At 45.0% G+C, this 13,856-nt stretch overlaps 1 protein-coding gene across 1 annotated transcript; it reads left to right on the top strand.

Moving 5' to 3' along the window:
- Positions 1-1,094: 1,094 nt before the first annotated feature.
- LOC139375912 (divergent protein kinase domain 1A-like) lies at positions 1,095-13,824 on the top strand. Its single transcript, XM_071117873.1, has 5 exons — positions 1,095-1,365; positions 7,205-7,339; positions 8,543-8,650; positions 11,574-11,750; positions 11,965-13,824. Exons 1-5 carry the CDS (start codon positions 1,312-1,314, stop codon positions 12,775-12,777), a joined length of 1,287 nt encoding a protein of 428 aa, XP_070973974.1. The 5' UTR covers positions 1,095-1,311; the 3' UTR covers positions 12,778-13,824.
- Positions 13,825-13,856: the final 32 nt, after the last annotated feature.

Genomic DNA, 13,856 nt, shown 5'->3' with positions numbered 1-13,856 from the left:
AGCAAGGAGTTTTTGTATGGAGGTCAATGAGAGTGTCGAATTTGGTCAACAACAAAAACAATTATGTCTTATTTGCTACGTGATATTTATTTGATCCAATAGAAGTTTCATAATGCTGATATAAGTAGGGAAGGGGACATCCCGGAAACTTAAAGAAAAAACACTTTATTATCGGAGACGTCTCGAGATGGCTATGCATGTTCATTAAATGAGGCTTGTAACATAGCTTCACTCTCCACTGAATACAGGCAGTTGATGTCAACAACCCTCATCGAATATTTAAAAAAGGACAACAATAATGAGATGTATCCATTACAGGAGATGAGATGTATCCACCAATCCAAAGAAAGGATAAGGCGGGAGCGAGACAGTCAGCAATGCCGCTTTGTGGACAACGACTCCCATTGTAAAGGCAGAGACATGTAATCTTGGCACTATATCAATCATCTTTGACCCACTAGACAGGACACTTTTCCACCCACGACCCACTTAAAAATATATATGTTTTACTGTCAGAACCTGTCCAAGTATTATGATCTACACTTATTGTTTAGTCCCACCTAGACTACATATCCAGCTTGTGAGCCCACAACTAAATTCTAGTGTGCATAGTGGATATGGCAACCTACTATTCTGGGATACTTTTGAAGTATAGCTGTACTAGACTAGCCTATAGTTATTCATATTTGTAATATTATTTTAATTCCAATCAAATATATGAATTAATCAACCGTCCACTTGTCGGCGCTATAGAGAACCATACACTATTCACCTCTGTTACTATAAATCGTCCTGTAACGTTGTGTTTTGTTACATTGTGTAACAATGAAAGGCTGAAACCTTGTTGCTTTATATGACTGCGAGCTGCTGTAACAGTTACATTTGATGGCAAATCCAAGCATTCATGAAATTCCCAATTAGTGAGAGAGAGGAGTTATAATTTATAAATGTATAATGATTTCATAGAAATTCAAATGATTTCATAGGGAAAATTTCATAGGAAATGTGATGGTTATGCATTGCTTTCACGGAGGAGATCAACGCTTTTGCGTCGCCAAAAAATCGTCCCAGCGCCTTTATTTTCTGTGGTCTTTCTTGTGAGGTGGTGATCAGCAGCTGCACGGACAAGACAGCAGTTCAGAGACAGGCTTTGGCTGTAACTACACGAAAGGGTAACTAAGAATAACTGCAACGGATATATTCAGTGTTAATAGAATCTGCCTCGAACGCATAGGAATGCACTGAAATGCATTCTCCATTTATTTGGATTCTCTTTCGCAGCTCCGCGTATGGAGATGATCTATTTTTGTGATGGCGAGGCGTCTGTTTCCACGTGCCTGGATAAATAAATCGTTCTATTTCCAGGTAACAGTTCTAAACCGTTTTACAATTTTATATTGACTGGGCTCAGTCTACAATTTCTCGAGCAATATTACGCACGCGGGACACAGTGCACCCTCTTAAAATTCTGAAGGGACTCAAATGTTGGTTTTGTAGTAGCCTATACAGTAAGGCCATGTATGCGAGGACAGCCACGAGCTAGACATTTAGAGATTTAAAATACTGTTTTGCTGTAATGCATATTCTTGCATGCTGCCATGAAGTGCGTCAATTTGGTTTGGAAAAATAGGCTACCCCAAAGAACTGGCAGAAATAAATTATGCCAGACTCTGTAATATGATGTTTTAGACTATGGCTATAGTCTACACTATAGCTTTATACACTCTTATTGAATGTAGGCTAATTCATTGGCCCAATGTAGTCCTGCGATCCTATTTTCATAATATTGTTTTATATTTCATTACAAATTGGTGATGGCGTAATAACAGGTCACGTCCAACAGTAAGGGGTGGATGTGGGTCACCTTTGTCCCTGCCTGAGGCCACCAGCGGCATATTTGATTAACGTGTATCCAGTGCGACAGCAAGAATAATCCGCTGTGCTGGATAATATGGCTGAACTAAGGGTTTTGGGCACTCGGGGCCTGCAATTCCACTACACCATAAAACGCTTAGTGGGAAGAGGGAGAGAGGGGCCACCCAGTGTGTGTATATGTGTTTCTGTCTATCTGTCAGTTTGTTTTGGGTTGGATAGTATAAAAGTTTATCTCACTTGGATGTGATAGAGTTGCTTGTGTACTCAGGCTTCGCATCACTGCCCTATCACGATGGTTCCCAAGCCATCACTGTGGTAATGTTGACATTGCTCTCAATGTCTGATAGGCTTGCTTTGCTTTTGTTACATATATCATGGAGACTTAGCTAATATGTAACTTATTCAAGCTCCTGAATACATTTCTGACTACTGGCTGTAGGGGTGTGTTGAGGGCATTCAATAGCAGATGATAATATTATATTTCCATGTTTAGCTGTACTTAACAGTTGTTCCACCATCTGCTGAAACACAGCATGTGGTGTATTCAGAGAGGGGAAATGTTCTGAACATTGCAGATATAATCAGAACGAATAGAGCACACACTGTTCAATCTGACAGACAATCATATCTGTTCTACAATACACATTTCTATCTGAATGTTCTGTAACACTACATCCTCCTGAACAGACCCTTGTTAGAACAAGATTACTACTCTCTGTAGAATGTGGCCTCTTGGCAGGACGGTCAACAGAATACGCCTGCTACAGTGATTAATGAGGTGACCATAAATCCAAACAGCCTTGACCGGACCAGACACCGGAAATGTAAACGTGGCTCAGCAAATCCATTTATTTATATATATTTCTTCCCATAGAGGCACTTTAGTTAAGCAGTTTCAACCTTTTGTCTGTACTTTCATAGGATTGCAGACACTTTAAATGTAGTATAGCCAGAGAGATTGGAGTATAGCTGTTGTTTTTGCTAGTTTAGATATAAAAGGATCCTTGACTACTTATTAATACAAGTGGGTTGAGAGGTTTACAGAGTACTCAGTCCACCACCTATCTGGCACCAAACCCCTTTTCTGTGTTGCCAGACTGTCATAGCAACAACGCTATTTGTTGGCAGGCCATGTAAGTTCTTCACAATGCAAAAGGTTTGGCTGCCATAGGCACAGTACTATTTGATTGCGAAGGGAAATACTGTCTGGCATAGGGTCTTTATGACATCTAACAACCTATGTTCTCAGCCACATCAAATGATGTTTCACCCTGTGTGAATTCCTGAGCCCCCCCCCATGTTTTCCTGAGATTAACACCACTTGCTAGCATCTGGCTAGTTATTTTGAGCAACGCAAGGTTATAAAAAAGTTTATTGACAACACACTAACACAGCAAGGAAATACTGTGTTTACTCAGTAGTTAAGAGTTGCCCTTAAGAAGCAGTTATGAGAGAGAGCAACAGAGAAATAGATAGCAAGGCCAATAGCAAGTGGTATTATTTCCGTCAGTGTAAAGACAGTCTGTGCAAGCTGCACAGACTAACCCTCGGCAAAGGAGGTGTTTGAAACAATAAAAGGTGATATTACTATTTTTACTGCCACTGCATTATGAAACATGCGTTAGTGGATGTGACCCGTGGTGACTTAAGTGGCAGGCCTGGCTTATGCAGTGATGCTTTTACTGTAGAGCTAGCCCTGGCCTGGAGTAGGGGGGTGCAGGGTATCATGACAGCCTTTATTGCATAATAGTGTCAGGGAACGTGAAAATGGCATACTGTAGACCCTTAGAAGCAATGAGCAATGGGCTGTAGGATAAATGTTACTCACACATGACAGCCGCTAACTGTCTATGAGTCAAAGTGCAACCCAACGGCGTGAAGTCTTTTAAACCTATTGTTATTTGCATTATTGTTGCATAACACGAACACAATTAGCATTTTGGCACCTCATTGACTGCAACTGTTTTACTTATCAGACGGAAGCTAGTAGATGTGCAATTTTGATCTCACCTGTTTCAACTTGTGAGACTGGAGTATTATTACTGCATGCAAACCAAACACATCGATCAACACTTTGCCTCACTCACCCCTATCTGAGATATCTACTGCAGCCCTCATCCTCCACATACAACACTGGTTCTGCCAGTCACATTTTGTTAAAGGTCCCCAAAGCACACACATCCCTGGGTCGCTCCTTTTCAGTTCGCCGCATCTAGCGACTGGAATGAGCTGCAACAAACACTCAAACTGGACAGTTTGATCTCAATCTCTTCATTCAAAGACTCAATCATGGACACTCTTACTGGCAGTTGTGGCTGCTTTGCGTGATGTATTGTTGTCTCTACCTTCTTGCACTTTGTGCTATTGTCTGTGCCCAATAATGTGTGTACTCTGTTTTGTGCTGCTACCATGTTGTGTTGCTACCATGCTGTGTTGTCATGTGTTGCTGCCATGCTATGTTGTTGTCTTAGGTCTCTCTTTATGTAGTGTTGTGTTGTCTCTCTTGTCGTGATGTGTGGTTTGTCCTATATTTTTATTTCATTTATTTATATTTTTAATCCCAGCCTCCGTCCCCGCAGGAGGCCTTTTGCCATTTGGTAGGCCGTCATTGTAAATAAGAATTTGTTCTTAACTGACTTGCCTAGTTAAAGGTTAAATAAAGTTGTAAAAAGTTATCTTGTCAGATGATATGAGACCTGTGACATAGCCATTAGCCCAGGGCTTGACTTGGGCAGGAGATCACCGGAGCTGAGTACTGGCACCTCAAATGTTCTTCTGCTTGAGTTCCTGCACCTCCTATAGATTATTACCACAAAAGTATTACAGAGTTCCTGCACCTCCTATAGATTATTACCACCAAAGTATTACGGAGTTCCTGCACCTCCTATAGATTATTACCACCAAAGTATTACGGAGTTCCTGCACCTCCTATAGATTATTACCACCAAAGTATTACGGAGTTCCTGCACCTCCTATAGATTATTACCACAAAAGTATTACGGAGTTCCTGCACCTCCTATAGATTATTACCACCAAAGTATTACGGAGTTCCTGCACCTCCTATAGATTATTACCACAAAAGTATTACAGAGTTCCTGCACCTCCTATAGATTATTACCACAAAAGTATTACGGAGTTCCTGCACCTCCTATAGATTATTACCACAAAAGTATTACGGAGTTCCTGCACCTCCTATAGATTATTACCACCAAAGTATTACGGAGTTCCTGCACCTCCTATAGATTATTACCACAAAAGTATTACAGAGTTACTTCACATGAAAAGAAACAGTACCGGCACCTATTTCAGTCCAATTCAAGCACTGCTTTAGCCTATTGGTTGTAACTCAATTGATTTTACAACTAGGCCGATGTCTCGAGTTTTCAAACACAGACTCATCATGGAGCCTCATACCTAAGTGACTGCCAGAGCCCTGTATCTTTAAAGTGTGTGTTACACACACACACACACACACACACACACACACACACACACACACTACAGGGGTCAGATCAGATAGTGTAGCAGCGTGTGTTCCCCTGGTGCCTTCAGCTAGTGAGGCTTTTGGGAGGGGAATATCTGATCCCTATCTGTTACCACCTTTCTGTGAAGACAACACTGAAATATGTGGGTCGGGGTTCATTGGGGCATAAAGTGGCAAAACAAAATGGAAACGAGCGTTTCTCATACAAGTTCCATTTCACACCGTTTCAGAGGTCCGACAGCTTTCTTCCATTTCGTGTCTGGTGAACACAACTCAGGACTCTCACTCACTCTCTCACACCCCTTTAAGCCATAACTCTGTTCAAGCTTATTCTTCTCATCCCAAAACAACACCTCTTTAAGCTCCAGCCCTGGTCATAGTCCTGATTTAGAAATACCAAGTCAGAGAAAGTCGAAGGCGATTGGTCCCTGTCGCCTCATAAGGATCTTATTGGTCGCAGTTGCCTTTCAGACATGCTCTGATTCCAAAATCCACACACTAGCATACCAATTAGTGTGAAGCAATGTATTGTCATGGCAATGGGGCAGCCCTTAACGTCCATCCCTGATTGGGTATGCAACATTAGTATGCTAGTATGGACATTTGAACGTAGCCTATGTCTGCATACATGCCACAGCTGAAGTCATAACTCAATTGGTTTACAACTATGTCTCGAGTCTTCTATTACATTAGGACCAATCCAACGCTTAACCCCCGAACTCTGTTGTTTAGTCTCAAAGGGACATTGTTGGGCCACTGTAGTTATGAGATCAATAGCTTGAATATGTGTGACCCCGCCATCACTGTGGAAACTACAATACGGCAGGTAGCCTAGTGATTAGAGCGTTGGACCAGTAACCGAAAGGTTTCTAGATCGAATCCCCGAGCTGACAAGGTGAAAATCTGTCGTTCTACCCCTGAACAAGGCAGTTAACCCACTGTTCCTAGGCCGTCATTGTAAATAAGAATTTGTTCTTAACGGACTTGCCTAGTTAAATAAAAGGTTAAATAATGTAATAAAAAAACTGCTGGGCTGTCAGTTGTTGGTCACATGACGGTGTTGATTAGGAAGTATTAATGAGTATACTGCCATTGACCAGGCCGGCCTCATTTTTCCGTCTCATGGCTAAATGGGGCATGTTTTTTTATGTTCTCGCTCCATTGTTTTGTACTGTAAGTTGTGTGTGTTATATTTAAAGTCAGTGGTTCCCAACCTTTTCCGGTTACTGTTCCACCAACTGAATTGTGCTCTGCCCGGAGTACCCCTGATAGGCCAAGTACCCCTGAGAAGTCAAGTACCCCTGTGAATAGGCCAAGTACCCCCGTGGATAGGTCAAGTACCCCTGATAGGTCATTGTATCCCTGTGGATAGGTCAAGTATCCCTGTGGATAGGTCAAGTATCCCTGTGGATAGGCCAAGTACCCCTGTGGATAGGCCAAGTACCCCTGTGGATAGGCCAAGTACCCCTGTGGATAGGCCAAGTACCCCTGTGGATAGGCCAAGTACCTCTGTGGATAGGCCAAGTACCCCTGTGGAAAGGCCAAGTACCCCTGTGGATAGGCCAAGTACCTCTGTGGATAGGCCAAGTACCTCTGTGGATAGGCCAAGTATCCATGGAGTCCTAGTACCCCTGGTTGGGAATCACTGTTATAAATCATAACATCAACCAACTGAACTTAATATACAAATAGTTATATCACATGGTGTGATGTTTACTATGTAGGGTAGGTGCTCGGCACATTATAATTTCACAACATTACATGGTAGAACTCGTTGACGCATGCTCATGCATTTAAAGGGAATGAAGCAATCAACCAACCGACTTTCTCTGTTTGATCCTACAGGCTCGTATCTCCTTTGTGCGCGTGAAATACCTGTTCCTCACCTGGCTGACAGTGTTCGTGGGAGGCTGGGTGATCTACGTCCAGTATTCCAACTACACAGAGCTGTGCCGAGGACATGAGTGCAAGAACTCCATAGTGAGTACAGACACATCTGACATATCATATTCATGACCAACTTTCATATTGTTATGCTTTAATTGATAGACAGTCGTTAGGGGGAACAGGAATGACAGGAGGAGTGTGTCAAACAGGCTATGGGACAGATTGGAATGACTACATAATATGGGGGTGGCCGATCGGCGGTACTAACTGCTGGACCAGCCAGGTCACGACCCAGTTCTACTGTGATACTGGAACATGTGTCGGTTTCTTAATCCATTCTTTTACTTTTACATTTGTGTGTATTGTTGTGAATTGTTAGATACTACTGGACTGTTGGAGCTAGGAACACAAGCGTTTCGCTACACACGCAATAACATCTGCTAAATATGTGTTATGTGATTAGATTTTTAGTAGTTGAACTAGCACTGCTGTAGTGCAGAGCAGGAATCATTAACTAGATTCAGTGGCGGGACGATTATGTTTTCCTGAGTGGATGGTCAGGGGGCCAGAGCAAATTGACCTCAAGAAGCCCATTATGTTGAACTGAAACAGCATTTCAAACCATGCTTACATTTGTATACGATCACATTTCTCTTCTATGGGAATACTTTGGAACAGATTTCCAAAATGTAAATAACTTGCAGCTGATTTGCTGGTGTTTTTATGGTCTTTTATGTCCAAAAATGTACAAATTAATAAATAAATAATCATACGCGGGCCAAATTCGGCTCGCGGGCCGCCGGTTGGGGGACCCTTGTAAAGAGCCTCACCCATACAATATCACCCATTTTTATACTCCACTGTTTTGACATCATCCATCTCATTCAACCGTTGAGGGTTAGAGCACTGAGACGTATGAAGCTTACAGACACAAAGGCTCAAAGACAAGCTATTTGGCATTTGGACCTTTGCTGTTACCAGAACTGCTACCACGAGACTGATTTCATTCGTACTTGGCTAAACACTGCCACCCAGTGTTCATGTAACATGCGAGCGTCAAACAGAGAAAGAAGTTAGTGAAAGGTCTTTGGGGCATTCTGTGGCAGTTAACTTTCATCTTGAGTGAAGTGTTGTTGGTTCTGACCATAGAAATAAAACAATAGCGAGGTCACTAAGATGAAAATCTGTCACAAGTGGTTTAAGCGCTATGGTTCTGACTTTGTAATACCTAGCATATTGTTGTATTGAGTAAATAAATGGAGAGGAAGAGACTAACACCAACCCTCCACTTGTCAGTGTGACAAATACAGGAGGGGCATCATTGACGGCTCGGCCTGCAGCAGTCTGTGTGACAAAGACACCCTCTACCTGGGAAGATGTCTCTCTACCAGCCCCAACCACCAGGTGAGGTAACAGACCCTACCTTTGACCTGCAGGGGTTACTGTAAATCAAATCAAACTTTATCTGCCACATGCACCGAATACAACAAGTGTAGACTTTACCGTGAAATGCTTACTTACAAGCCCTTAACCAACAGTACAGTTCAAGAAGAAGAAAATATTTACCAAGTAGACTAAAATAAAAAAAGTAATAATAAAAAATAACACAATAAGAATAACGAGGCGAAATACAGGGGGCACCGGTACCGAGTCAGTGTGGAGGTTATATACAGGGGGCACCGGTACCGAGTCAGGGTGGAGGTTATATACAGGGGGCACCGTTACCGAGTCAGTGTGGAGGTTATATACAGGGGGCACCGGTACCGAGTCAGTGTGGAGGCTATATACAGGGGGCACCGGTACCGAGTCAGTGTGGAGGTTATATACAGGGGGTACCGGTACAGAGTCAGTGTGGAGGTTATATACAGGGGGCACCGGTACCGAGTCAGTGTGGAGGTTATATACAGGGGGCACCGGTACCGAGTCAGTGTGGAGGCTATATACAGGGGGCACCGGTACCGAGTCAGTGTGGGGGTTATATACAGGCGGCACCGGTACCGAGTCAGGGTGGAGGTTATATACAGGGGGCACCGGTACCGAGTCAGTGTGGAGGTTATATACAGGGGGCACCGGTACCGAGTCAGTGTGGAGGTTATATACAGGGGGCACCGGTACCGAGTCAGGGTGGAGGTTATATACAGGGGGCACCGTTACCGAGTCAGTGTGGAGGTTATATACAGGGGGCACCGGTACCGAGTCAGGGTGGAGGTTATATACAGGGGGCACCGTTACCGAGTCAGTGTGGAGGTTATATACAGGGGGCACCGGTACCGAGTCAGTGTGGAGGTTATATACAGGGGGCACCGGTACCGAGTCAGTGTGGAGGTTATATACAGGGGGCACCGGTACCGAGTCAGTGTGGAGGTTATATACAGGGGGCACCGGTACCGAGTCAGTGTGGAGGTTATATACAGGGGGCACCGGTACCGAGTCAGGGTGGAGGTTATATACAGGGGGCACCGGTACCGAGTCAGGGTGGAGGTTATATACAGGGGGCACCGGTACCGAGTCAGTGTGGGGGTTATATACAGGCGGCACCGGTACCGAGTCAGTGTGCAGGGGGTACAGGCTAGTTGAGGTAATCTGTCCATGTAGGTGGGGGTGAAGTGACTATGCATAGGTGAATTGACAATTATGAATTGTTCAGTAGTCTAATGGCTTGGGGATAGAAGCTGTTGACAATCCTTTTGGTCCTAGACTTGGCCCTCCGCAACCACTTGCCGTGCGGTAGCAGAGAAAACAGTCTATAACTTGGGTGACTGGAGTCTCTGAAATTTTTATGGGCTTTTCTCCGACACTTCCTGGATGGCAGGAAGCTTGACCCGTGATGTACTGGGCAGTTTGCATTACCCTCTGTAGCGCCTTACGGTCAGATGCTGAGCAGTTGCCATACCAGGCAGTGATGCAACCGGTCAGGATGCTCGCGATGGTGCAGCTGTAGAACCTTTTGAGGATCTGAGGGCCCATGCCAAATCTTTTCAGTCTCCTGAGGGGGAAAAGTTTTTGTCGTGCTCTCTTCACACCTGTCTTGGTATGTTTGGACCATGATAGTTCGTTGGTGATGTGGACACCAAGGAACTTAACTCTCGACCTGCTCCACTACAGCCCCGTTGATGTTAACGGGGGCCTGTTCAGCCTGCCGTTTCATGTAGTCCACGATCAGCTCTAGTCTTGCTCACGTAAAGGGAGAAGTTGTTGTCCGGGCACCACACTGCCAGTTCTCTGACCTCCTCCCTATAGGCCGTCTGTTGTGTTGTCAGCAAACTTAATGATGGTGTTGGAGTCGTGTTTGGCCATGCAGTCATCGGTGAACAGGGAATACAGGATAGGACTAAGTACACACCCCTGAGGGGCCCCAGTGTTAAGGATCAGCATTGCAGACATGTTGTTGCCTACTCTTACCACCTGGGGGCCCGTCAGGAAGTCCAGGATCCAGTTGCAGAGGGAGGTGTTTAGTCCCAGGGTCCTTAGCTAAGTGATGAGCTTCATGGGCACTATAGTGTTGAACGCTGAGCTGTAGTCGATGAACAGCATTCTCACATAGGTGTTCCTTTTGTCCAGGTGAGAAAGGGCGATTCAGATTGCGTCATCTGTACTGCAGGGCTCTACGCTGACCAGGTTGTTGAAAAATGTAGGCGCTCACAAAGAAATGTATGAGCACAATGAAAGATATGAGATATTAAAACTAGAATCCTTAATTTTTCTAGGCGCACTGGTGCTCCTAAATTAAAGCAAAATATTTAGGTGGATATGCACTTGAGGCGGCAGGTAGCCTAGTGGTTAGAGCATTGGGCCAGTTGGATCGAATCCCCAAGCTAACAAGGTAAAAATCAGTCATCCTACCCCTGAACATGGCAGTTAACCCACTGTTCCCCGGTAGGCCGTCATTATAAATAAGAATTTGTTCTTACCTGACTTGCCTAGTTAAATAAGTGTTTTTAATTTTTTATTGAGCCCTGTACAAGCTGTTGGAGGCACTGTAGAGCCCTGTACTGTACAAGTAGTCTTGGTTTGTTCTAAGTACAGATCCAGGTTTTGTAAATCCAACCTTAGATCAGTGCATCTTGGGACAACCTACTACAACCGGGACCTACAGCCCTAATGTCGACTCAAGAAGGCACTTCAGCAAGTTCCAGTATGTAGCCAATGGTTTTATTGAAGGGTGTGGTGTCTTCAGTAGAAGTTCACTATAGTATTTCCCACGCAGTCAGTCCAGAAGAATAAGTCAGAACCATCGGTTCTTCTTATCGACTGTAGGTGTAAAATAATGTCATTCTACTAACTTGGGTGTGGTTGTCCTTCTCGTTTCCCTTGCCTGGGCCCTCAGGTTTACACAGGTGGTTGGGGTGACGTGGACGGGGTGATCCGCTGCCGGGTGGGGGAGGTGCTGCACTATGAGCTAGGAGAAGAGCCGGAGCCCCGGAGGGAGGCTGCAGTCTTCGACAAACCCACCCGCGGCACGTCTGTGAAGAAGTTCAGAGAGATGGTCTTCAATCACTTCAAGGTTCTGGAACTCCTGCTGCTTTGACTTTAGTATATGCTGTGTCACAATGGCAACAACAGCATAGCATTACAACTATAATTTGTCTTTTGTTGAAAGTGATTTTGTTATTTCACCATCAGTTTTACCAAAATCTCCAGATTGAGCATGAGAACATCACCTTAACTTCTTTCTATTTTCTTCCTACCTCCGCTTCCCTAACTCCTTCCGTCTAAAGTCAAAGTTGGGCGAGCAGGCCAACCTGGCCAGCCTGGTGACCAAGATCCTCACCGTCGCCGACGGCAACAAGGACGGGCACGTCTCCCTCCCTGAGGCCCGTTCAGCCTGGGCTCTTCTCCAGTTGGATGAGGTGCTGCTGGGCCTGCTCCTCCAGGACCGGGGCCACACCCCTCGGCTGCTGGGCTTCTGTGGGGACCTGTACGTGACCGAGAGGGTCCCCTACGGCCCCCTGTACGGTCTCGGCCTCCCCTGGCCACTTGAGGCCTGGATCCCCAGTGAGGCCCGACGCAGCATGGACCAGTGGTTCACACCCTCTTGGCCCCGCAAAGCCAAGATCTCCATGGGTCTCCTGGAGCTGGTGGAGGATATTTTCCACGGCAACTACGGCAGCTTCCTCATGTGCGACCTGAGCGCCAACCATTTCGGCTACACGGACCGCCACGACCTCCGCCTCACTGACCCCAGGGCCATCATCTCTGAGGACGCGTTCCGGCGAACCATGCGCGCGCTGCACTGCGAGAAGGACGACGAATGTGTGCTGGGGCCGGACTGCCGGACATCGTGTGACATGGCTCAGAAACGATGCAGGGAGGAGGTGACCCAGCCCAACCTGGCCAAGGCATGTGGGGCGCTGAGGGACTACCTTCTGAGAGGGGCGCCGTCAGAGCTGAGGGAGGAGTTAGAGAGGCAGCTGCACGCCTGCATGGCCCTCAGAGGCTCGGCAGGACAGATGGACATGGAGCACTCCCTGATTCTGAACAACCTCAAGGCCCTGCTGTGGAGACAGATATCCCATACTAAAGACTCATGATGAGGGGACAACACAACCGAGTCCTCAAATTAAAAGGCAAGATTCACCCATTTTCAACGTTATTGTGTTTGTGCATCTGAGTGATGTTCTATCGATTCCAGGGGTTATTTCATGTGGTCATGTGTCTGAGCTATTGCTGTTCAAGCAGGCAAGAAATACTATAACATTCAAAATGGGTGGATCGTTCATTCAAGACGTACTACATTGTTTTGTTTTCCTGACTCATTGGAAGAATAATAATTATAATTCCTGTTCAGGATGCTGGAAAATAACTGTAGAGCTGCTGTTTACGACGGGGCTCATGTAGTCTTGTTTTCCCCTCTTGGAAAAAACAGATGGAACATTTGTGGTAAGTTATGAACTACACATTGGAAGTACACTTACACATTTCGGTTTCTTCAATGTGACCAAGGAATCTATCCGAAGAAACAGTATTATACAGGTCTACGGTATTGTTCCAATTATCTCCTTTCCAGTGTGCACTTGTTCCCTTCTGATTTGAAAGAAAATTACTGGTATAACAAATATGGTGGAAACTCCCTGTAGTCCATACCTCAACCAATCCAATGCTTTTAGATTTATGGGAAATAGCGGATAGTGTACACCTCAGGAGATATTGGAATGTACCCAGGTGTCGTCCACATCGCTGGACATTTCCACCCTCACTTGTTTAATGGCATTGCTGAATCGGCCTATGACGAGCCATTATTCTTGGTTTGTGTACCATGTACATTTTCACTTGTAGTTTACCACTAACCGTGTAGCGTATCATGAGTACTTGTGTCATATACAAGAGAACTATAAAACTTGGAATTAGTCAATCACGTATGAAGGAGGTACTGTACATGAACTGCTCGCTTTATTCAACTTCCTGTTTCTACATTCTTTCAAGCGCAACTTTTAAACGAGAAGGTCACTATCTTTTAAACAGGAAGCCCTGTCCGGTTTCTGAAGGAACTGAAGCACAGCTGATTTTGAGGGAACGATGTATGTTTTCTTGAGGTTTGAACCAGCATGATTTTGCACAATAAAACCACATACCACTCACTGTGGTCTCATCTTCATTTCTTTGTCAGCCG

This window comes from Oncorhynchus clarkii, chromosome 20 (genome assembly GCF_045791955.1).
Source record: "Oncorhynchus clarkii lewisi isolate Uvic-CL-2024 chromosome 20, UVic_Ocla_1.0, whole genome shotgun sequence".
Taxonomy (NCBI): domain Eukaryota; kingdom Metazoa; phylum Chordata; class Actinopteri; order Salmoniformes; family Salmonidae; genus Oncorhynchus; species Oncorhynchus clarkii.
Note: the sequence above shows the minus strand (reverse complement) of the source record. Positions and strands in the feature narration are given on the sequence as shown.